Raw genomic sequence first — 22,616 nt, 5'->3', positions numbered from 1 at the left:
ATGTCTTTACATATACTGATTAAAGAGATCTAGGAGAATATATCATACCACAGCTAAAGATTATCACTAATATCAACGAAGGTATACAATTTTATTTCTGCTTCTTTTTAAGTAAATGCTTAGTTGATGTTTTCCTTGCATTCGAACATAACACTTTTAAAGTTACGTTTTTGACTTTCAAATGTTTAAATTATGAATTGACGTACCATATCGACATATTATTATCTACATATTAGGTTGTCCGAAAAGTGTCTTCCTTTTACAGACGCGCCTTCTACACGCCTTTTAACGATGCATCTTTATACAAACATGAAACCTAATCTGTCGAACGTTGTGATCTTTATTTTGATAAAACAAAATGGATCATACGTAATTCGATAAAATAATATATAATGAAAAATGTTGTGCATCCATTATTTCCTTATAGAACGAAAGAAACTTTTCACACGACTTAATATTTCTAAATATTGTTGCCTTGTTCTATTTATTTATGTAATTCAATTATATTGTTCGTTTTGGACGAGTAAATCGTGCTTATAAACTATTTTTACAGAAAGATACAAAATTACATGTTAAACTAAAGACATTGATCTTGCAGTAAAAACAATTCTTGATTAAATATTTTTTTATTCTTCTTGATGAGTGTTATAAGACCATAAAGTAATAGATTTTTTACTTTTAAATATCCTGTATATTAAGTTTTTATTGAAGAAACAAAGCTCCTAATCATATATCTGCATCTTTTAATTTTAAATAAAGCGTACTAAGCATATATTAAAATATAGCAAATGTAGAATTTAATCGTTAGAATGAGAGGGAGAGAAGAGAAACAAAATATTGGAGAACAAAGGAAAGCGGAAGCAATGTTTATCGTCAAACATATTTTGCAAGCAATGAGATAAATTGTAAACTCTTATTAACTTTCTTGCTTGAGATGATAAGACCTTTAAAATAGCATGCGAATTCTTTCAAGATTATCAAGCTGTAGTTTTGGAATGTACGAATAAAATGAAAAGAACAAATTTTATGATACTTATCAATTATAATATTATACTATAGAATTAGCGAAACATTGTGTATACAGTAATTTTTAAAACAAGAAATACGTAAAATATAATAATAATTATTATTATTAGTATTTGTTTATTGTAGTGAGACTTAAAGCATAGTATAATCTATGTTACAGATGTGCATATTTAATATAGTTTTAAAAAATATTAACAATATGATAAGTATATAAAGTACAAAATAATAAAATATAGTATATAAAAGTATAATATATCATATAATACTTTCTAACACCTTTTCTTTCTTCGAAATAAATGTGAATTTAAATAGTTACAAAAATATCTCTATCGATTTGATCAATATCTACGTTTCTTTTTTCTAGAGTGTGTTAATTATTAATTATCTCTGTATTTGCTTGGATATATAAACAAATTATTCTTTAATCTTCGTAGATTACGCATACTGTTTGTTGAATGTACGATTAAGAGATCGTTCCTACACATTTATTTAAACTGTATCGCCTTAACAATAGATAAGATAATCATTTTTATTGGTTCCTATATTAATTAGAAGATACGTTCTATCAAGAAATCGCTAAAGAAATCGAAACACTGTTGTGATATTACGTGTCAATGATTATATGGGAATCAAAACGCGCGCGAAGGTGTGGAAATTAAAATCTATCAACTAATAAATAATAGTATAAAGTTTTGTACTCAACAAGAAAAAATAAACGAAATATCTATTTTTGATAGAGGAATATAAATTTTCAAAGTTGTAAAATCTCAAATATTTTAATTACTGCGCGGAAGCTTTGCTAAATAACAAATAACTTGCAAACCAAAAATAGAATGAAAATATCGTTATGTAATTCCGTCTCTTTAGTAACATTTGGCACAGGTAATAGGTTCATTTATTGCTTGAAAGGTGAAGTTCAACCTTCGTGGAGATAAAATCTAAATTTCGAAAATTTAGATTCAAGTATTTACAAAGTCTTGTTTTTATGTGTCTAAATTGTCCGAATGTTTTTAATTATAATCGAAATATTTTCCTCCAATTTGTATGACTTTCTGTCAAGTTTCGAATTCCGTCAAAAAAAGATGACTGGGCCATTTTCGTATTTCTGCAACATTTCGAAAGTGTCCGGTTAAAAAATGCTATATCGACTTGAATAAGTGTTGATTCATCTGTGTCAAATTTGGAGAGTACGCCGCGCGCGCAAGAATTTTCCAACCCAAGTTAAGGATTCGAACTACACGCAGCCTAGCGTTATTGTCATTATGCCTACTGTTGTTTTGTGAGATTATTGTCACCAATCGATCATGGAGATGACATTTCAGGCAGATCAATAACAACCAAATAATTGCACAAAAAGGCGGGAAATGATATCGCTTAAAAGTAATCATATATTAACGTTTGAAAAACAGACTAAAACTTTTGCATGCATTTAATACATACTAGCATTTTAAAGCAATCAATAAAAATATCTATCTTCGTAAAAACCTTTTCAAGCAATAGGCAGATCGAACAAAACAATTGAGAAGTTAACTCATTATGTACTAAGTAGTGATATAACGCTTAAATGTTATATAAACATTATAATAAAACATAAATAAATTAACCTACATATTATTTTATTAAGATATCAAAAATGTGTTAGAAGAATAAAGCCTATACACAGGCCCATTGCAAAAACTAGGGATACAAAGAAAATATCATAGTACTTACTAGAAGTACTACAATTTTCTCCAAACTTTATAAAATTATTACGAAGATCTCTTCTTTTTTAATTATATGTTGAGTTAAGGAAAAGATGTAATTTATATTATTAAGCATTTAACAAAACAGCTATAAGAGAAAGAAACACTTTATAAAATTAGAGAAGTCAATAAAGATTAGACTAGGAAAGAATAAATAGCTTTTTTTCATTTATCTCTTTTATCAGAATTGTTATACTTATCTATTCGTATTGTATACTTATTACTCATCATATATTTGTTAATCTTACTTTGGTCTCAATCAACAGAAAGATTTTTAATGTTTCAAGCAAATGTTTAGCATAAAATTAAAACAAAAAATCATATATACCAATAACAATTTTTCCATATTTTGCTCAAACTTGAGATGCTCTAAGGTAACAGAAAAATACGATTGAATTGGTAATGACGAAAAGAACACGGCGAAGTTAAATAAATCTTTGGAATTCTATTCCATAAAAATACTATAAAAAACAGAATTCAATAATGTAAATTAAGCGGGAAAAAGAAATTCTTCTCGCTCGTTTTAACAAAGAAAAAGATTTAATAGATATATGTATATGTATAGCAAAGAGCTGGAATGAAAAATCATATATATCGATGACGATTATTTCGCTTTTCCCTCAGATTTAAGAAATTTTCATTTTAATTAAGATTTAATGTCGCATCAATAACGAGGTTATATTAGCGACACTATATTAACGATAAAAATATAATTGGGTCAAAATGAAAATGAATCAAAGAATGTAATAGGATTAAATGTAGTGAATTTCATAGCAAAATATGTTCTTGAAAAGAAAATATATGAAATAAAGTATTTGTTTATTAATAAATTAATTATTGATAACATTGTTAAGTCGAGGAAAATCATCGCGTAAACGAATATTATCATAGTTTTCAATGCTAATTCTTTAAACATATCATTTTTAAATCACAACTTTTTAGAGACAAAATTGTTCATGACAAAAGATTTGTTTCCTGTTTTCTTATTTTTTATTTATATCTTTTTACATTGTGGTATAATAATATTTTTAATACAATTTTACTTTTAATATCTTATAAATTATTACTTCGTTATTTCGTTAATATATCGCCTGCATATTAATATTTAATATTTTACATTATTTATAATTTTAAACATTAATTGATGCAAAATAATCGAAATTATATAACTATTCCCATTCTTTTATGTTAATTTAGGAAGATATTACACATATTTTTATTTATTTTAAATACTGATAAAAATCATTCATCTTGGAATAAGATGAATACTAAAAATAGATAATTATTAGAATATCTTGAGTACTGTTATTTTATTTGTTGTCTATTGTATTAGTGATGAATATGCATTGCTGTTTGGAATATCTAATCTAATCTAATCTAATCTAATCTAATCTACTTATTCCTCATAGTTTATTACATATAGCAGATGTATCTTAATCTAGCTCCTATGGAGATGCACTTTAAATTATCAGTCTTATTTTTTCATGTAAATATCAATAGGAATGTATTTGCATAAATACAATATTGAAAATGCTTTTGATTCATATTTCTTCAATATTTATTTTAATATTACTCAAATTATATATTATTTAAAATACATTTCATTTATTATTCATTTATTATTTCTACTTTTCGGGCCAATAGCTTTGAAAAAGAAACTTGGTTGGTTTGGTTTACAGAAAACTGAAACTAAATTAAAACTAAAACAAAATATATTTCATATCAATGTGATTATTTCACATAGCAAGTACACATATTAGTTAGCGTATTCTATAGATAAACTTAAGTTTTATTTAGGATCTCATTGTTAAAATATAAACAAATTTTATTCAGCCTTATGTAGTTTATTTTTTAACTTATTTAAATATCTTTATTTTTCATTCATACATATTTCAAAACAGTATTTAATAGTATTTAATATTTAGAAGGGAATATGCAAAAAGTAATCATAAATTAATTATTAATTTAATATCAACGACTATCTTGTATTTCTCATTATTTCCTTGAATGTTACGTAATAAAAAAATAATATATATGCCCACATAAAATATGATAGTACTATGTAAGATCAATTGAAAGTTGTTCATCTATGTTGGAAGCGATGATAAAATTTTGGCAACTTGTTAAATTGGTTCTAAAACGCATTCTAAAATTATGTACGAATTTCATTTATGTTCAGTTGTCTTGCTTGTAAGTTCGTTAATTTTATTTAAAGCAATGATTAAAAGCAATGACAAATTTTCAAAAATTTTCTCGAGTATCCTGATTTCTATATATCCATTGGAATTCAACGTAATGAAATGTTCCCTTCTTTCATTACTCTTGGTAAATTTTTATTTATTTTACTGCGAATAAAATCCTATTGGTTTTACTTTATTTGTTCGCGCGATATTTGATCCAATATGGGATTAAAAAATTGAGGAAAAATATTGTCAATTTAAAAAATATTTTTTTTATAAATTTTATTGTTCCTGTTGTAAAATTTGCAGATGTACATTTATAAATACAAAGTTAGTCCATATTCTCGTGCGTTTATTTTCCTGTGTTTAATAAAAAAACACGTGATTCGCACAAATCACTTTATGACTTTATGATTCAAAGAATTTTCTCACTTTTGCAAATAGAAGAGATTTCTAACGTTTTAAGAAGACGTTTAACATATTATTAAAACGATAAATCGCAAGAATTTTCTTCAAAATCGAGATATGTACCTTTTATCGTTAGAAAAATTTAATTGGTTCGAAACTGACCGAATGTGAATTAATAACAAATTATGACCAATATGAGAGGGAATTAATAACAAATACTAAAGATAATACGTACAAAAAATAATATTCTAGATCACAATTTAACATTGCCTTTTTTGAAATTTTTGTAGCCATATGAAGGTACATATTATTAAATAATGTAAAATTTAGTATAATTCGATCCAATTAATTAGCATGTAAATGGTATATAAATACAATAGTATGTCTATACTTTTTTTAGCCATTACATATGCGTTAATCACGTACGCTTTGGGTACTGAAGAGAACAATAGCAGCATAATTGTATATAATGTATTTGAATCTTGACTTGAATTTTTGATTTTAGTTTCACATATATTTATTATTTCTCTGATCGTTATTAAGTTTGCAAATTTTGATAATGAAATTGAGCTCGTACAAGATTTTAAGAACTACATACATTATATTAAATTTAATCGTATGGCGACCCACTGTAATTCTCCTTAAAAAGCAACATAAAATATTTATTTATATATAATACAACTTGATACAATATGATAGCAGATTTTTTAGCTTCGCACATTCTTCGATCAATTCATCAGTGACATTTATTACGAACGAAGAACATATAAATTATATCATTGGATTAAATGGAATTGTACTTGAACTTGTAGTTTGATCATTTAGTTCTCTTTCTTAGTCATCAATATCTTTTTTGCGATCCATCCTATTACTATGTATTGCTATCTACAAGTTCTATACACTTTTACTTACATGCGTGTAATTGCATGTGTATGTAGTGAGCACGTGTATCTAATGCGTGCATGCATGATATATAATATACGTACGTATATGTAAAGACTATTACGATTTTATACAACATGCTATGTTTTAGCTTACATAACACATATTACTTTTGCTATCACTTTTTATTTCTCATATATTTTTTATACTTTTTTCTTTTTAACAATAATGTTGATGGCTGTATACTCATCGAGTCTGTCTGGCAAAAATATCATTAGATTCAATAAATATGTAATTATTAATTGTCTTGGACCAACATAAATATAATTTTGGTGCTATTAAAGTTAGTAGAAAAAATGCAAATGTAAACATTTAAACATAAAGTAGCTATTGCCGGGATACGTGACACCACCGTCTGCATGGAGAAGCTAGCGAGACACGTCTCTGTCGTTAAGCTATGTGCAATTAATGCGAGGCAAACCCGCGAGGCTGCCTCATTCCGAGACGTACCTCAGGGCGAACCAACAATTGTCGACTTTTTGGCGAGATCAAAGGTATCCTGCAGACATAATTGTGCTAATTGAATTACACTGTAATTTAATTGCGTAATTTAATCACATTGTACTTCAATTACATAATAATTCAATTACTTTGTAATCCCTATTGCTAATTACTGTAATCATGAGTGTAATTAAAGTATGATGTAATTCAAATACAATGTAACTGAATTACAGCTGAAAACTCTAAAAAGATGAAATAAATGTTTATCCTTATGAATAATACCATATTCATCACGGATAATAATGTTTTTCTGTTTGAAACCCTTACGTGGCTTCTTCCTTCCTCTTATTACCTTTTAAGTTTGATTAGCTCTTAATTCATAATTTTGATTCAATTACATTGTACTTCGTAATTGTATTTCAATTACAATTAAGAGTTGCATAAATTAGTAATTTGATTGTAAATCTGCACAATTTTGCTCACAGCTCTTTACTCGCTTCGTTTGGATGCGTATTGAACGACTTTGTCAAAAACGTAACTGCTCACTCTGCCTCACTTGCTTGCCTCGCGTACTATATCTACGTGACGGCACGAGGAAACTCGAGCGTGATGAAACAGCCTCGCGGGTCTGCCTCGCATTGTCTGTGCATAGCTTTAGACTTTAGACTATGAGTGATGCCATGTCCATGAGAATCAGTGGCTACCGATAATATTGATGATTAATTATGATTAGATTGCGGATTCTTATGCAAATTCATATTTTTAGGAATATAATCAGAAAAGTAAAATCTCAATAGAGATTTTTGGTATTTTTTCATATCATGCGGAAGAATTCATTACGTTTAAATTAAATTTGTAAAATTGTTTATTTTTTAATGATATACATATCTTATTTGGCCAGGTGTTATTTTGAAATAGTTATGTATTAGTTTATAAGCAAATAATATTTCCTTGAATTATTTTATTATATAATTCTAATATTTTTTATAAAAATTAATGAAATAATTTTCTATTTTGTCTGATATTCCGTATTTGAATAAATGTTCCCTGAAGTAATATTCTGACTCTATTATAGTAATATTGTCATCTATGTCAGAAATACTGATTTCTTTATAATCTGAGATATACATTATTCAAGGATAATTGAAATTAAAATAGAAGTAAATGATTTAAAATTCAAATTATTTATTAATCTTATTTGAGAGGTAATAATAAAATAATTGTCTTAATTAAAATTGTACTGTATTGTATTCGTTTATCATATTGAGGCTTATGCCCACTAAAGTACCTTTTTTTCTATGTGCTCATCTCTTACATTTTCTCTCTATTCCTTAGAACTAAATCTGACATCCCTATTTATCTAACTATAATATTTATAATAACTATAATATTATTTTCTATGTATGTGTCAGTCTTTGGTGTTTCGTTCCATAGCATTCGTGGCATAAAGCCACTTCAGATTCATTCTTCCCTTTATGAAGTTTGTCACTTCCTGTAATTGTTTTTCGTTTGTTATTGCTACTATTTCTGTCCATTCTTTATTTCTTAGTATCTTAATTCAAATAAAAAATTATTTGAAAATGGTTTAGTTGATCTTGACACAACTGCTGTTTCTAAAATAAAAGTAAGGAAGTACTTAAACTAATTCAAATTATTATTTTTTTATCTTTATTTGAAATAACATTTGCCCAAGCCTGAGTACTAGGTAAGTACGGTATATACAATGTCTACACAATTTTATTTTTCAAATTTACATCTGATAATCGCTTATCAAATTCGCCAGACAGACAAATGAACAACTTCATACATAAAAATACATTATTAGTAAATTTACTTAATATATATGCTTATTATGAATGAACATTTTTTTAATTCTTGTATTGTCTACGATAATCTTATCATTGACACAAGCAGGCGAAGTTTTTAATGGACATATATATTTTGATTAATAACTAAAGATTATCATTCGTAATATTTCTTTCGATAAAATTTCTATTGTTCGTTATTACATTTTCAATTTACATATATAGCAAAATTTGATTAAATGCACATCTTTTGTTCAAGTATTAAATATATGTATACATCATTTTAACCAGTAAAAGTTGGCAATTTTTTACTATTGATAGTAATTGATAAACTATTCCCTTTCTTTTATATTTCAGATTTTAGGTCACATGCACCTTTTAAATATATAAACAACCACTATATACTAGCGAATTATGAGCTTATTACTTCTGGTGGTTTGAGATGGCTTTAGTCAATCTTTAATGCAATTGCTGGTTACATTGATGAGTTGACAGTAGCTATTTTTTGCAAATAATATTATTATTGTTGTTATTATTGATTTGATTTATTGTTCTCCTTCTGATGCAATTTTTAAATACAATATAATTGTTATCATTATTATTTTTATTTATTGTAGTGAGGCTTAAAACCAACAATCTTTGCTAATTGCACGTTTACTACAATTTTGGTTGCTTTTTAACTTATTGCAAATATTATAATTTTATGTAATTTCATGTAATTATTTTTTTTGTAAATAGTGATATATGTATTGCTATCTAATAAAACACATATGAATATTAAAGAATGTAAATTCAGTGGCTTTGAAGAAATTGTATGAACAACTATAAGAGAGCATTAAATGCATGCCACGTGCTTAAAGTGTTCATCAGATGTCATTTAAAATCGAAGATACAAATTTCATCAATCCACAAAGTCCAGGAGTTTGAATCAATACGGATAATATTCGGAAACGTACACGTTTATTTATTATATATAGCAGCATCTGCAAAATTTAGTAAAATTAAAGAGAATTCTATAAAATAATTCAAAATATTTTCCTTTTATTATATATTAAAACTTCGTGGTGCTTATAATTCGCCACAGTCATGCTTCGACATTCTACAAATCTTCTCATACTTGTTTTTTTCCATCGCAGTTTTTCAGTGTTGCACAATATGACAGGCATGTGAACGTGTACATCGCCGCGCGCGCGCGCGCGCGCGCGCGCGCGCGCGCGCGTGTGTGTGTGTGTGTGTGTGTGTGTGTGTGTGTGTGTGTGTGTGTGTGTGTGTAAAAGATAAACTAGATTTGTTTCTCAAATGAAATTTAATATCAAACCATTTACTTTGCAGGAGAGTAATGTAACCCGTAAGCACGTAGATTATTATATTTCTGTAACATATATACATATTGTAAACACCCAATCTATTTCTGTTTTTATGTTCAAATTAAGCAGATCTATTGGATAAGTTTTTACTCTTTCTTCTCTTTTGTTTAATTTTGAATATTTTTCAATAAGATTTTGTTTCATGATACATTGCAAGAATTGTTTAAATTTATTCATGAAATAGATTTGAATAATGATATACATAGATAGTACTTAATAAACTAGAATAATGATAATACTGACACATATAATTTAATGCCAACTTCTTCTAGAAAATTATGTTTATTCGAACTTTTTATTCGTTTTAGAAAATTTTTTAGGTTTATACACAAAATAAATATATGTACATATGCAAGAATGACCATTTATTCGGACATTATAATTACTACTTATATATTAGTATACTACATGACTAGTGTACTACTTGTAGCTGTAATTATTTATTTAGCTAGATGGTTTACTAATAGCAATCGCGGCTGATTTCCGAGAACCTGAGATCTAAACATTAAAATGAGTCCTCCATTCACGAGCGGACTGTTGTAGAGTTTACTAATTAAGTCTGGATTAACTAATCGACATTGCATTATATAATCATTTAAATTATGAATACTTTCAAATTACACTCCCATAGAGTCCCAAATAACGAAATACCATTTTTTTATATAATCTTTATTAAATTTGATTATTGCTTTATTGTTAAAATTATTTCGTTATTGCAATATTATTACTACAATTACCTTATTATTACAATAATCTTTTGTAATTTTAAATGATCAATACCAAGAATAGTTTTTGTCTTATAACAAAAAGGGAACAAAGATCTTTCAGAAGATTTCTAATTTCAGATTTAATAGAAAAGTAAGGACTTCTCTAGGGCGAAGTTTAGAAACTGCAAAGAATTTAGAGAAAATGGAACTTGCGAGAAATAATGCGACATTCGGGGAAAGATCAATACTTTATTCATTTATATTTCTATGTTATCGTACTTGAATCAGTATCACAGTTATCTTGTCTGTGGTCACTGTACTTTAACGTTTTATCTTGACTTATTATCATGTTTCATTTCGACTAATAATGTGACTCGTGTATCTTTATTTACTCAGAAAATCTAGGGTCAATGTCTATACGAAATACCAATGATAACCCGCAAATAATATATGTATAGTAAATTCTAGAAGAAATCGTCATATTTGTATAGTCAAGTGGAAGTTACGAACACGTCCGTAGTAAGAATACGATTTGATCAAGTATTATCAAATAGCATAAAATAGGTTTATTCTAAATCACAAATAATATATGATAGTATATATACATTAATATATATATATATTTTTTATATTTATATTTATATTTTATTATATATTTATATTTTCCATATTTAATTAAAATATCCAAAGTATAATGTTTTCTATAATATCTGTGAGGTAAAATAATTTTCTACTGAGATTCTACTTTCTTAATTATATTCGCAAATAATAATAACTAGATTCATACTAAATAGTCAGATAAGAGTTAAACAATAAGAGTTAAATAAGTATAGTTAGGTAAATAGGCAATAGCTGAGTTAATACTACAGTTAAATAGTCTGGTAAGAAGAATGTGCACATATATGTATCTGAAGGATATATAGTTCAGAATGCAAGGGAAATAAGAATAACAATTGTACACCGAGTTCCTTTTCATAGCCGAGAGGCTGAAAAAATAAATTATTATTATTATTATTGTTGTTGTTGTTGTTGTTATAATATGCATTATTATACATACATGTATACGTATATTTTGATTTCAGAGTCAGACTTTTATTAAGTCACATTTTTCACGCTTTAGAGGAGAGCAAACGAAAATTGCAAAAACTTTATAAGAACTTAATATTATTATTATACTATTATATAATCTTAATACACTCTAACTCTGGGTTTTAGATATACTTCATTTTTTAAATATATTATAATATATTTGATTAATTATCGTTACAGTTGTTTTCTAAGTATTTTACGGAAGGTACATATGCATATTTTGTCTTACTTTATTTTCATCTAATACCATCTAGATCTGAAACTAAAAATAATATTACAGTGGAAGCCAAGTAAATGTCTTTTAATAACCTCCATTCTTTGATAACTTTTAATTCATTATTTATGCCAAAAATGCTGTTCAAAAACAAATCAAGAATACAATTTCAGTAAAGCCCTTCGAATTTCTTTGATTATATCTTTTAATGTTAATTTTAGGCGAAGTTTCTCTTCTCTTCATTTCTGTTTTGTATCTGCAGTATTTAGCTTTAAAATCTTATTCAATTAAAGGAAAGTAATAAACTTACAATAAATTTCAAGCTTAGCTAAGCATGTGTATTTTTTCGTCATTACTCCTCTGAAATATCGATTAACGATGATGTCATACAAAAAGACGTAATAAAGTAAATTTTGTAGTTGAATTCGAAATGTTGCTCTAAGTTCTAAGTAAATGTTCATAATCACTAAATAATAAATATTTAAACAGTTATGTAATAATATTTAAAATTAGTTTATTCTAGTAACATTAATTAAAGCTTTCTTTTGCAGACTAAAATAAACTGAGAAATAAATAAAAACATATTAGAATATTATATAATATTAGTAAATTCATATTTAAATGACTATCTTTTTGATTTAAAAAATTATATGTATAGGATGTCATATTTTAGTTTCCTTAGATAAGTATTTCGAAAATTATGGAAGATACTGAAACATGTTTTAGCCAAAAATTGTAAGAATCAAGGAGGGTAGATCATAGTGACATTTATTTGACCTTGAGATAACCTTGAAAAATTCTGCTAAAGTAACAATCTGTTAACATAATCTTTCTCTCTTGATATACTTTAACTTTTGTCTGAAACATTTGCCTAAATCTTAATGCAATATTTTAAATATTTGTTTGTGTATACATATACAAAATGTATATATTATCAATATTTTAAAAGTATTTTGATCATTTTTAATTAAAGTAAAGATATTTTGCAACATATTCCCATTATATATAAATTTTTCTCCCTATTATATAATAATGATTTAAGTTATAATGTGAGCCATTCAAAAACTAAATTAGTTAACTCTATATTTAAAAAGTATAGAAATGTGATAATGTTACAAACATTGTTTTTTAAATTTACTTTACAATTTACTATTATTTATATTATCTTGCCATGAATGAAATTGTAGAAGTAAATCATTTATTTCTTAAGATTGAATGTTAATTGTGTACTTGTGTAATAGAATTAAGAAATTAATAAAGAGTAGAGTTAATCGGTTTGGTTTCTGAGAGGCTCATATATGAAATCACAATTCTGAGGAAATGTACATTTACTTTGTATTCAATCTTACATTTTGAGCATAATTATAAAAATCAACTTCAAATAATTACATGAACTTAGCAATAGATTATTATAACACCACTTAAACTGTAATAATTAAATACCATTATTTGTATTTTAATTTATAAGAAAAGATTGAAATATAAATAATATTATCATATAAATAAAAATATATTTGATATAATTTTAATATAAAGAATAAATTTTGCAAATAAAATTGATAAATCGTATCCAGAACTAAATACAAAATATTATAAGTATTAATTTTATTTTACAGTGAAAGCAGCATGTTCCTATCAAAACGTAGACTTATCCTTAAAACATGTGGCACAACTACCCCTCTTCAATGTTTGGAGCCCCTTTTGGAACTTGTAAAAGAGTATACTGGCTTTGAAGAAGTAGAGGTATGAAACTTCTTCAATATTTTTCATTATTAATTAATTTTGTTACTAATACATAAATTAGAAAATTTTATAATTTCTTAAGTATAGCTTATTAATTAAACTTAAGATATATGTAAAACATTACTTTTATAAAAGAAAATATAAAAATTTATTTATTTTACTGACATATATGCATTATACTGCAAGAGTAATGTATTATAAACAATTATAATTTTTGTTTATAATCATTACCATTTAAGACAAACTAGTTGAAGTTAAAAGTACTTGGCTATATAACTTGACCTAGTGCATGGATAAATGATGTGTCTATATATAGGAAACCTCTAGTATACAGGATACATCTCTACCTCTTGGTTTATTGATCTCTCCTACTCACGATGTAGCACATGACAATACATTTGTCCAAAATTATTTCTAATTTAATGCTTCTTGTCTTTATATCGTCTCTAAATATATATACCAATTAGTTTCATTTTATTACTATGTATGATCAAGTTATTTATATCTAAAAAAACAGAAAATATTGAAATATGGATTATATAAAATTATAATTATTGTTTCAGAATGTATTTTACTCCAGGAAAAATTACAAGAAGCCAGAGTTACAAATATCCCCGCATCAAGCATTTGAAGAAGAAGTTGCTTTGCTTGATACATTCTTCCCTGGTAAGAATACTTTTTATGTTTATGCATTTAGATTTTGTAGTATTGTATAAAATAAATGTTATAATTATGATGAAGAAAAGGTTTCAAGGAAAATGTAATTTGCTATAATTTTTTTTCTAGCTGGGGAAGCTTATTGTTTAGGCTCTGTAGATTCAGATTGTTGGTATTTATACACTTTGAATAAAGAGAAGTCTGTAGATGAACCCATAGAACCAGATCAAACTTTAGAGATCCTAATGACTCATTTAGATCCAGAAGTAATGTCTCTTTTCACTAGAGATGTATGCTCCTCTGCAGACGAAGCAACTCAAAAATCAGGAATTGACAAACTTATTCCAAACATGATTATAGACGATTTTTTGTTTGAACCTTGTGGATATTCAATGAATGGAGTATCTAGAAATGTAAGTATACTTGCTGGAAAGTAAAAAATCGACATTATATAAAGAATACATATAGAAATAATTATATGTATTTTACAGGGAAATTATATGACTATTCATATTACACCAGAGCCAGAGTTTTCATATGTCTCATTTGAGAGTAACATTCCAGAAGCATCATATGAGGAAATAATACGACGTGTTCTAAACACTTTCAAACCAAAAAAATTTGTTGTAACTATCTTTGCTAACAAAGAATCAATCGCTGCTACTTGTCCACGTGATTTAGAGCAAACTGATTATCTGAAAGGTTCTGGTGATTGGCTACGTACAGATGTGCAATATTGCCGCTTCAAGAATTATGATTTGACCTGTGCATTCTATTCAAGATTCCCAAGCTGAGGGTTCATGGACGCTTCATTTGGACCTAATCAATTAGGAACTAATGAAGCGCTTATTAATAATTCTATCCGTTCTCAAACTTCCTTTTCTTTTTCCAATTCCATAAATGAGGCAAACAAACATAATCAGTCTATAAAACATATATTAAAATCTGAAAATATTTACAAAGAACATGATCTTGTATCTACTCAATATATAAAACATAATAATGAAACAAATCTTAACGAGTGCACTATACAAAATTCTATAATTACCCAAGAAAAAATTATTACAACACCCACAAGTCCAGCAATTACATCCACTCTTCAATCCATCAATCCTGATGTATCTATAAAAGATAAGCATTTAAATACAAACAGTAACGATTGTCACCCTCTGCAAAATGACATGGATATTAATAGAGGTACTAATTCCTACTCTGTGCGATCAGTATCGTCACCACAATTAACAATTAAACCCCTTACACGATCAAAAGTCTATAGAAAAACGTCTTTAAAATCAATGAATTTATCAAATTCTATGTTAGATCATAGTGTATTTAATCATCGTAAAAGTAATTTGACATCAGAAGGTCGTGTAATCAATATTTCTAATCGTTCCATCACCTCCACAGATGAAAAGGTACCTTTTTCGTGTGTTTCGGAATTGACTCAAGGAAATGACTCGAGTGATACAAAAAATAAATGGAATATGGGGGAGGTACATATTACTTGTAATCCACTTTCAACACCGTATCCGTATTCCACGCCACACCATAACATTATGAGCGAAACTGTAACAGAACCGCTAGATGATGAACCAAAAGGTCGAAGCTGCGGAAATTTTTTACCAATCTTATCGTTGATTCCACAAACAGTCATCAGCTTTCAATATTTAAGCCCGAAAATGAAATTTTCGTGGTGGAGAAATAAGATCTCGTGAAGGTACGCTTAAATGGACTATTTAGCGCAATTGTTGCTAGTGGTTTCGTAGCGCAATTGTTGCTAGTGGTCCTGTAGCACAATAAAATGCTATTTGGTCAAGTTCTATGAAAACCTCTTACCTCGTAGTGAGTTCCCAATCTTCATCAATTAGAGGTATCCTGTCATCGTTACACTTATATGTCAGTCAGCCTATACCTCTTTGTTACTATAAATAGGATCATACTGAAAGAACGCATGCAGGTAGATTTTAAAAGCATAGGTAGTTCCTTCACTCTATGGAAACGTTTTGCACAATGTACAACAACTTTGAATCCTTTAAAAATATTGTCTATATTGTTCATTACGCTTCTATTGGATCCTCTAGTCCATGAAGTTTTTCCTACAGTTTATTAATTTATAGTAGAATAAAACAGATATCCTTGCTTCATGTGGCAGATTCTCTTATAACTTCCTCTACTTATATCTCAATATTACTTATAGTAATTCATTTTAGAAAAAATCAATATGGATTATGCAACAGTATGGATCTAATTTCAAATGAGATACATCAGTAATATTACAGTTTCCTTAAATTTATTTCTATCATAAATGATTTTTGGTTGAGAAAGAAAAATATCTATTTAAGGAAAAAGCCCTTATAAGAATATTTTTTTTGTAAAAAAATATTTAAATCTTAAAAAAATCTTATAAAATCCTAAAAAAAATATTTATGTAAGAAAATATTTCTTTTCTATAAATATAAATATTAAATAAACAGCTTCTTTCTTAACTTAGTGGATTATTTCTAAAACAAAATATATTGATCCATACGAGCTTTTAAAAATATTAGACTTTTAAATATCTTATTTCATCAGAGTATAATTAAAATATTCCATGTGAATAACTACTATATGTGATATTATTAAAAATATGGAAAATAATACACCAGTTGGTGCTGTACAATGTTAAAAATCTAGATTAATTCAATTTCCTTACTAAATTTAGTTTCATGTTATGAAGTGGAAGAAGCATTAAGGTAGTTAAAGCACTATGATTAATTAAATCATTCCTATATGCGTATGTGTATAATATGTGCGAGCGATGTATGTATATATGATGTCATATTTCTTCTACAATTTTTATTTCTCTATGAGAAATGTTTATATCTATAAAGAGACCATATTTCTAAAAAGATGATTAAAATTTAACTTTTATTAAACTCATTTTATTGAATATTCAGAATTTTATTAAAAGGATTCATATTTTGTTATTTTTTCTGCTACTTGTTTCTCATCTTAATACTTTTTACGTAAAATCAATCGTAAAAATTCATTTATAAACTTACATCTGGTTCATTTTACAATAATGTTACTTATTTTTTGTTTGCCAGCTAATAAATAGGTTTTATAAGTTTTTATATTCTGTTAAATTTTATAACATTTCCACAAATTGTTTTAAAATTAAAATAGTAAATAATTTTATAACTGTCTTACGTACATAGCAAAGAAATTTTGGTAAACAAATTTTGGTTTTCAAAGAAGAGAGAGAAAGACAGAGTAAGAGAAGAGAGAGCGAAAGAGAGACAGACAATAAGAATTATGTCTAAAAATTTTGTTTCGTATACATATAAGATGATTTAACACTATAAATGTACTAGCATTAATAACTTATATCGTTTAGAAACAAACGTAATAGTAATCTTTAATCATTAATGAAAATATAAAATTTGTACTGTGATTACTTCTTGTTTTATGAATAATGTCTCATTTAAATTACATATAATTTGTAACAATTTACTTTATTTAATAACAGTGAGAAATCTGCACTTTTAACAATACTAACCATCTAATAATATAAGTAAATAAAACATAATGTGGTAGGTAATATACATTAGTCCTATTAAGTGCTTTCTAAAATGTATTATCTTTTGCTATAGATTATTATTGCATGTACGATAACTTAATTTGTGTATTATATTCATAAAATAAAGATTATATTTAGTCAATTAATGCTGTATAGAATTTATTTCGTTTGATATTATTACAATGAATACGTAATTTAACTAATTATTACAAATTTTAACTGAAAACTTAATAATACTAACAATATTATTGTTTAAAAAAATTAATCATAATTGTAGATATAGTATTTAATATCAATGTTCTATAATAACACATTTATTTGTAAATTCATTAAATTATGCTGTCAACATTAGGATGTTCTTGTTTAGTAAAATGAATTCCACTGAACATTGCATTGAATCTTGATCGTAATCCATGTTGTATATTCTTATATGTTGTTTCTTGATGATCCTTTTGTACCTCTTGTACTTCCATATCAAATTTATTTTGAATTTTGTTTAATGCTAATAAAGAACAAATATGTGTATTTAAACTAACTGAAATAATAAAGTAAATCAATGAAAACATTATTAAGCGTTTTCTGTTACAACCTTGCTTTGGACTCCTTTACCTTTCTTCAAGTCCATATCATCCATTTCAGTATTACTAATTTTAGATAATTCTTGTCTGAAACTCTCTGTTATTTTTTTTCGAATATAATCAGCTTCTATTTCTTGTTTAGTTCGTGGCACTCTGAATCGGATACAACAACAAAGTCCAATCAATACACTAAGTAAAATAGAAAGTATTATGCCAGCAAGTTGCCAAACTCGAAATCCTGAAAATGCTTCATCTTCCAACCATTTTTCAACTCTGCCTTCAACACAGTCTCCAGGTCGTACTGCTATTTCATGAGGTGAACATGGTGGAAAGGATGAAGATAAAATTGATGCAATAGTTGGTTCATCCAATTCCTTCATAGTTAATTACTGAAAAGATTCAGTCACTTAAATAAATTTTAAGAAGTAAGACATTTAAATGGAGAATAAATATCATTGTTAAGTCATTATTATGAATATTTTGTTTCATTTCTTTATAGTATTAATCACATAATTATATATCATGTATAATTATAAATGTAAACTTTAAACGAATTTTTACATTAAAAAAGTAATGCAAAATAATATAGTTTGTTTCTAAACGCAAACAACAAAGTATTTCATTTAAAATTTTATATTAATATCACATTATAGTATATATTCATACATTTTAACTATAATAAAAATGGTTATAATAATCTATGGTACTTACATATTTTAAAAAATGTAATATAATCTGTATTAACATAAAAAAATTTTTAATTCGTTTTCATTAATCATAGGAATAATTAATACAATGAAAAGTTTTAAACAGAAAACTAGAACAGTGTGGTATACTGTGGGAAAGAATACGTATAACTGAAATTTTAAGAGGCACATACTGTAGCTTTTATGCCAGTGTTAAATAAAGAGGTGTGGTTATTAATGAACACCCGTATTTGGCACTCCCTAGTTTTCACCTTAATCATGTCTTCCAACCCTTACATCCATTTGCTAATTACAAATCAATAGTACTAATTTTCATAGTCACTAGATCAATATTTCTGATTAATACAAACAAAGGTTTGGTAATTACATCACTTATAGAATTAATACTTTTATTATCTTACAATTATACGTTAATAAGAGAGACAATAAAATGTAGCTAATAAAAATAATTTATCAAAAAAGACAGTGCTATGTTATTAAACATACAAATGATACATTGATATATTACTTTATAAAATCCACGCGTTTCTCGTTATTTTAAACATTTTCGTTGTACGTGGAATTTATAGAAAATGACAATTTTTATGAAATTAATAAACACAAAAAATGTTTAAAAAAAATAGAACATGCGATTATGCATCTTTGATCATAAAGCTTAATAGCATTAAAATCATATTTTACATGTAAAAGTAGTAAAACACAGGATATTTTTTAACTTTATTCATAAACAGACTATGTATTCCCTGATTTTTTCGAAGACTTTATGCACTCTTGTAATATTACTTTAAGAATTTCAATATAAAATGGTTTTTTAATCATGCGTTTCGTTGCTGTACACACATTTTAAGTATGTTTACAGCAATATAGATTTTTCTAAAGATCATTGTACTGTTCAGAGACAATGAGTGGTAAGACTCAAAGACTGACAGCTTTTAACTCATTAATCTGATGAATTAGAATCTTTCATTACAAACAATATTTCTTGCCAGAAGATCAAAAAATTTCTAGCAAATCTATGAGATAAATGAGAGCTTTGTCATTTATCCTTTATTAAAACAATATAAGGAATATAATCTTATGTTTACACTCATTCCTTCCTGATAAACGTTCTACCTCTGTAAAACATGAAACATTTTTATATTTATTATCCTAATATAATGTGTTAAGCAGTATATATTTTTTAAAGAACTTACGTAATGGTTTTCTTCTCAGTGTTTTTCGATTGAGATCTTGCTCTATTTAATATCTTTAGGAAGTCTGTTGTTTTGGTGCGCATCCTTGAGTGAATATAAACTTTACTATATTTAATATGATAATGTAAGTAATTTCTAAACATGTGTATTAAATCAATAGTATTATCACGAGCTTCTCTGTTTGTATGCCTTGGAAATAATACTGCAAAGAGAAATATATAACAAATGAGATAGATAAATATGTAACTTTTAATATTTTTTGCATGTTTTTTATGTTCTTTTAAAATTTAGGCATAATTAGATTTATATTTACCAAATGTAATGTATCCAATGCAATCTCCAACAGCTGCCTCAGAATCTTGTAATTCTAATGGTGGTTCACGGTGATTAAATAAAACCTGTGGAGCTGTGTGACTTGCACGTCTTCCTTCTTTCAATTCTTGTAAAAATAACTTTCCAATAACCATATCATCTTCATCTTTAAATATTGTGCTAAATACCACTGTTACTCTATCACTTTTGGCTTCAACGTACCTTTATGTAAAATATGTATAAATTAAATATAGCTTACTTTCATTATTGCTGCAAAATGAAAGTATATTCTTACATTGTTTCTTCATCTCTATATTGAATTACTGCCCTTTTTTGCAACTGGGTACCTGGTGAATCATAATACTCTTCTTGAAAATCAAAATATTTCTCAAAAACACTGGCAAAACAGTGTCTCTTTAAGAGTGCAACTTTTTTAACTAATGATTCCCAATCTTCAGGCAAATTTTCCAAGTCTATTAATACAGAAACATTGTAACCTAGTAATGGAAATACCAATATTTTATTTAATAATTTTTGAATAACAATTTTAAGCACTTCAAATATAATTTAATTTGTTTACCATTTTCTGGAGCTATAAGGTAAGATCCATATTCACGTATAAGTAATTCATCAGCCCCATGTTCTTGTAACTGTTTATAAAATTTAAGTAAAATACTTATCTGTAACAAAATGAAGAATGTTAACAAAAAAAATGAAACACATAAAAACATCAAAATATAACGTAAAAAAATAAAATAAAGCACATTATATAAATCTAAATTTGATTATGATAATATTGAAAATGATATAAATAAATACTATATTTATAATTAAATATAAAAAATAACACATCAATTTGATAATATTGTTACTATAAAGTGATGATTATGTGAAAACTTATCATGCAATGAAAAGTACAGATATGATAAAGCTTTCTTTAAAACTTACTCTAATTTTTGACTTGTCACCACTTAAGTTAGAAATATGAAATAAAACTCCATCAAAATCTGCTATAACAACATCTGTGGATTCTGGTTTATGACTACAAAGAAAATATATCTTAATTGTATTAAATACAAAATTACAAATTGATAACAGGGAAAATTAATTACTTAATAACGTTATAAAATTATTTTATATATATTTCGGCTATATGTTATTCGTATGCATTATTTACATAGCCTCGTATGCAATTTTTAATATTAAAATAATCAGATATATATATATGTAAAAATGTTTAAGCAGAAAATCAAATGTTATGAACATCGCGTTTTATACAAACACTTGTTTGACATAATGCAGAAATCTTGGATTTAAAACTGTTTGTTTTAATTTAGAAAGAAATTTGTAATGCATACATTAAATATTCTACTACAATAAACGTCACTAATATTTGAAACGGACACCGCCCTAACTTGTAATCCCTAACTTTATCTTAAAAATGTGCAAAATATCTTGACCTTAAAAAAGGAAGCACTTTACTTACCCCGACAAAGTATTTTTTATTTTGTTACTTAACGTTTCTTCTAGTATCCTATTGTGTATCTCTAACAAAATCATTATTATATCTTATATTAATTAGTTTTAATATTATAACACAGTAATTACTAATTATCTACTGAGGAATTTAACCATGTACACGATTCTGACTAATTTCTAATCTTTTCTCTTGAACCAAGTGATCGCAGGTTTAACATAGCCAGGTCACCCAACCATACGTTATATCGTACCACACTAATAGCAATTGATTTATTGGACAACATGCATTATATGTTATTTTCTTGTTAAATATGTTAAACTTTCTATATTTCAGTCACTTTTATTTTGTATAAACATGTATAGCTACAAACAAACATTTTTATCAATTAAATTTAAAAAATGTAACAATTAATTATTGTACTCAACTAGTTACAACTAAGTTACTAGCTTCACGAACAGAAATATAT

The 22,616-nt window shown here is 26.4% G+C and overlaps 4 protein-coding genes and 1 long non-coding RNA gene across 8 annotated transcripts in view; 2 read left to right on the top strand and 3 right to left on the bottom strand.

Moving 5' to 3' along the window:
- LOC100644471 (S-adenosylmethionine decarboxylase proenzyme) overlaps nt 1–15,365 on the top strand; it is a 29,675-nt gene extending 14,310 nt beyond the window's left edge. The window contains exons 3-6 of the mRNA XM_003403307.4: nt 13,538–13,664; nt 14,228–14,330; nt 14,451–14,734; nt 14,813–15,365. Of these exons, the coding sequence (XP_003403355.1) occupies nt 13,538–13,664; nt 14,228–14,330; nt 14,451–14,734; nt 14,813–15,115 (817 nt within the window). The 3' untranslated portion in view covers nt 15,116–15,365. The remainder of the gene's footprint in view (nt 1–13,537; nt 13,665–14,227; nt 14,331–14,450; nt 14,735–14,812) is intronic.
- LOC125385748 lies at nt 5,214–7,327 on the bottom strand. Its single transcript, XR_007225333.1, has 2 exons — nt 7,223–7,327; nt 5,214–6,797 (listed from the first exon to the last, which is right to left on the bottom strand). It is a non-coding gene; the product is annotated as an uncharacterized LOC125385748 (long non-coding RNA).
- On the top strand, nt 15,122–18,026 carry LOC125385742. 2 transcript variants are annotated; one of them, XM_048409132.1, is made up of 2 exons: nt 15,122–15,518; nt 15,729–18,026. In XM_048409132.1, the coding sequence occupies exons 1-2, from the start codon at nt 15,122–15,124 to the stop codon at nt 16,034–16,036; spliced, it is 705 nt and encodes a 234-aa protein (XP_048265089.1). In that variant the 3' UTR covers nt 16,037–18,026. The 2 variants fall into 2 exon arrangements, with proteins under 2 accessions (XP_048265089.1, XP_048265088.1); XM_048409131.1 differs by having other exon boundaries at nt 15,122–16,038; nt 16,532–18,026.
- Nucleotides 18,023–19,309, bottom strand: LOC105667005 (transmembrane inner ear expressed protein). 3 transcript variants are annotated; one of them, XM_012320007.3, is made up of 3 exons: nt 19,170–19,309; nt 18,490–18,847; nt 18,023–18,415 (listed from the first exon to the last, which is right to left on the bottom strand). In XM_012320007.3, the coding sequence occupies exons 2-3, from the start codon at nt 18,836–18,838 to the stop codon at nt 18,210–18,212; spliced, it is 555 nt and encodes a 184-aa protein (XP_012175397.1). In that variant the 5' UTR covers nt 18,839–18,847; nt 19,170–19,309; the 3' UTR covers nt 18,023–18,209. The 3 variants fall into 3 exon arrangements, with proteins under 3 accessions (XP_012175397.1, XP_012175396.1, XP_012175398.1); XM_012320006.3 differs by lacking the exon at nt 19,170–19,309 and having other exon boundaries at nt 18,490–19,142; XM_012320008.3 differs by lacking the exon at nt 19,170–19,309 and having other exon boundaries at nt 18,023–18,382; nt 18,490–19,142.
- Nucleotides 19,310–19,919: 610 nt separating this feature from the next.
- On the bottom strand, nt 19,920–22,517 carry LOC100644589 (probable actin-related protein 2/3 complex subunit 2). The gene is made up of 7 exons (XM_012320003.3): nt 22,157–22,517; nt 21,619–21,712; nt 21,251–21,350; nt 20,966–21,167; nt 20,672–20,892; nt 20,359–20,560; nt 19,920–20,280 (listed from the first exon to the last, which is right to left on the bottom strand). The coding sequence occupies exons 1-7, from the start codon at nt 22,228–22,230 to the stop codon at nt 20,253–20,255; spliced, it is 921 nt and encodes a 306-aa protein (XP_012175393.1). The 5' UTR covers nt 22,231–22,517; the 3' UTR covers nt 19,920–20,252.
- Nucleotides 22,518–22,616: the final 99 nt, after the last annotated feature.

Source organism: Bombus terrestris, chromosome 10, assembly GCF_910591885.1.
Source record: "Bombus terrestris chromosome 10, iyBomTerr1.2, whole genome shotgun sequence".
NCBI lineage: Eukaryota > Metazoa > Arthropoda > Insecta > Hymenoptera > Apidae > Bombus > Bombus terrestris.
Note: the sequence above shows the minus strand (reverse complement) of the source record. Positions and strands in the feature narration are given on the sequence as shown.

Excerpts from the sequence above, each read along its gene's own strand:
- LOC125385742 (XM_048409131.1), top strand. The coding sequence starts at position 15,122 with ATGGACGCTTCATTTGGACCTAATCAATTAGGAACTAATGAAGCGCTT.
- LOC105667005 (XM_012320007.3), bottom strand. The coding sequence starts at position 18,838 with ATGAAGGAATTGGATGAACCAACTATTGCATCAATTTTATCTTCATCC. Across the intron at positions 18,416-18,489 it reads TGATATGGACTTGAAGAAAG|TTAGTTTAAATACACATATT; the intron begins GTAAAGGAGTCC and ends TTATTATTTCAG.
- LOC100644589 (XM_012320003.3), bottom strand. The coding sequence starts at position 22,230 with ATGATTTTGTTAGAGATACACAATAGGATACTAGAAGAAACGTTAAGT. Across the intron at positions 21,713-22,156 it reads ATAAAAAATACTTTGTCGGG|TCATAAACCAGAATCCACAG; the intron begins GTAAGTAAAGTG and ends TTTTCTTTGTAG. Across the intron at positions 20,893-20,965 it reads TATAGAGATGAAGAAACAAT|GTACGTTGAAGCCAAAAGTG; the intron begins GTAAGAATATAC and ends TTTTACATAAAG.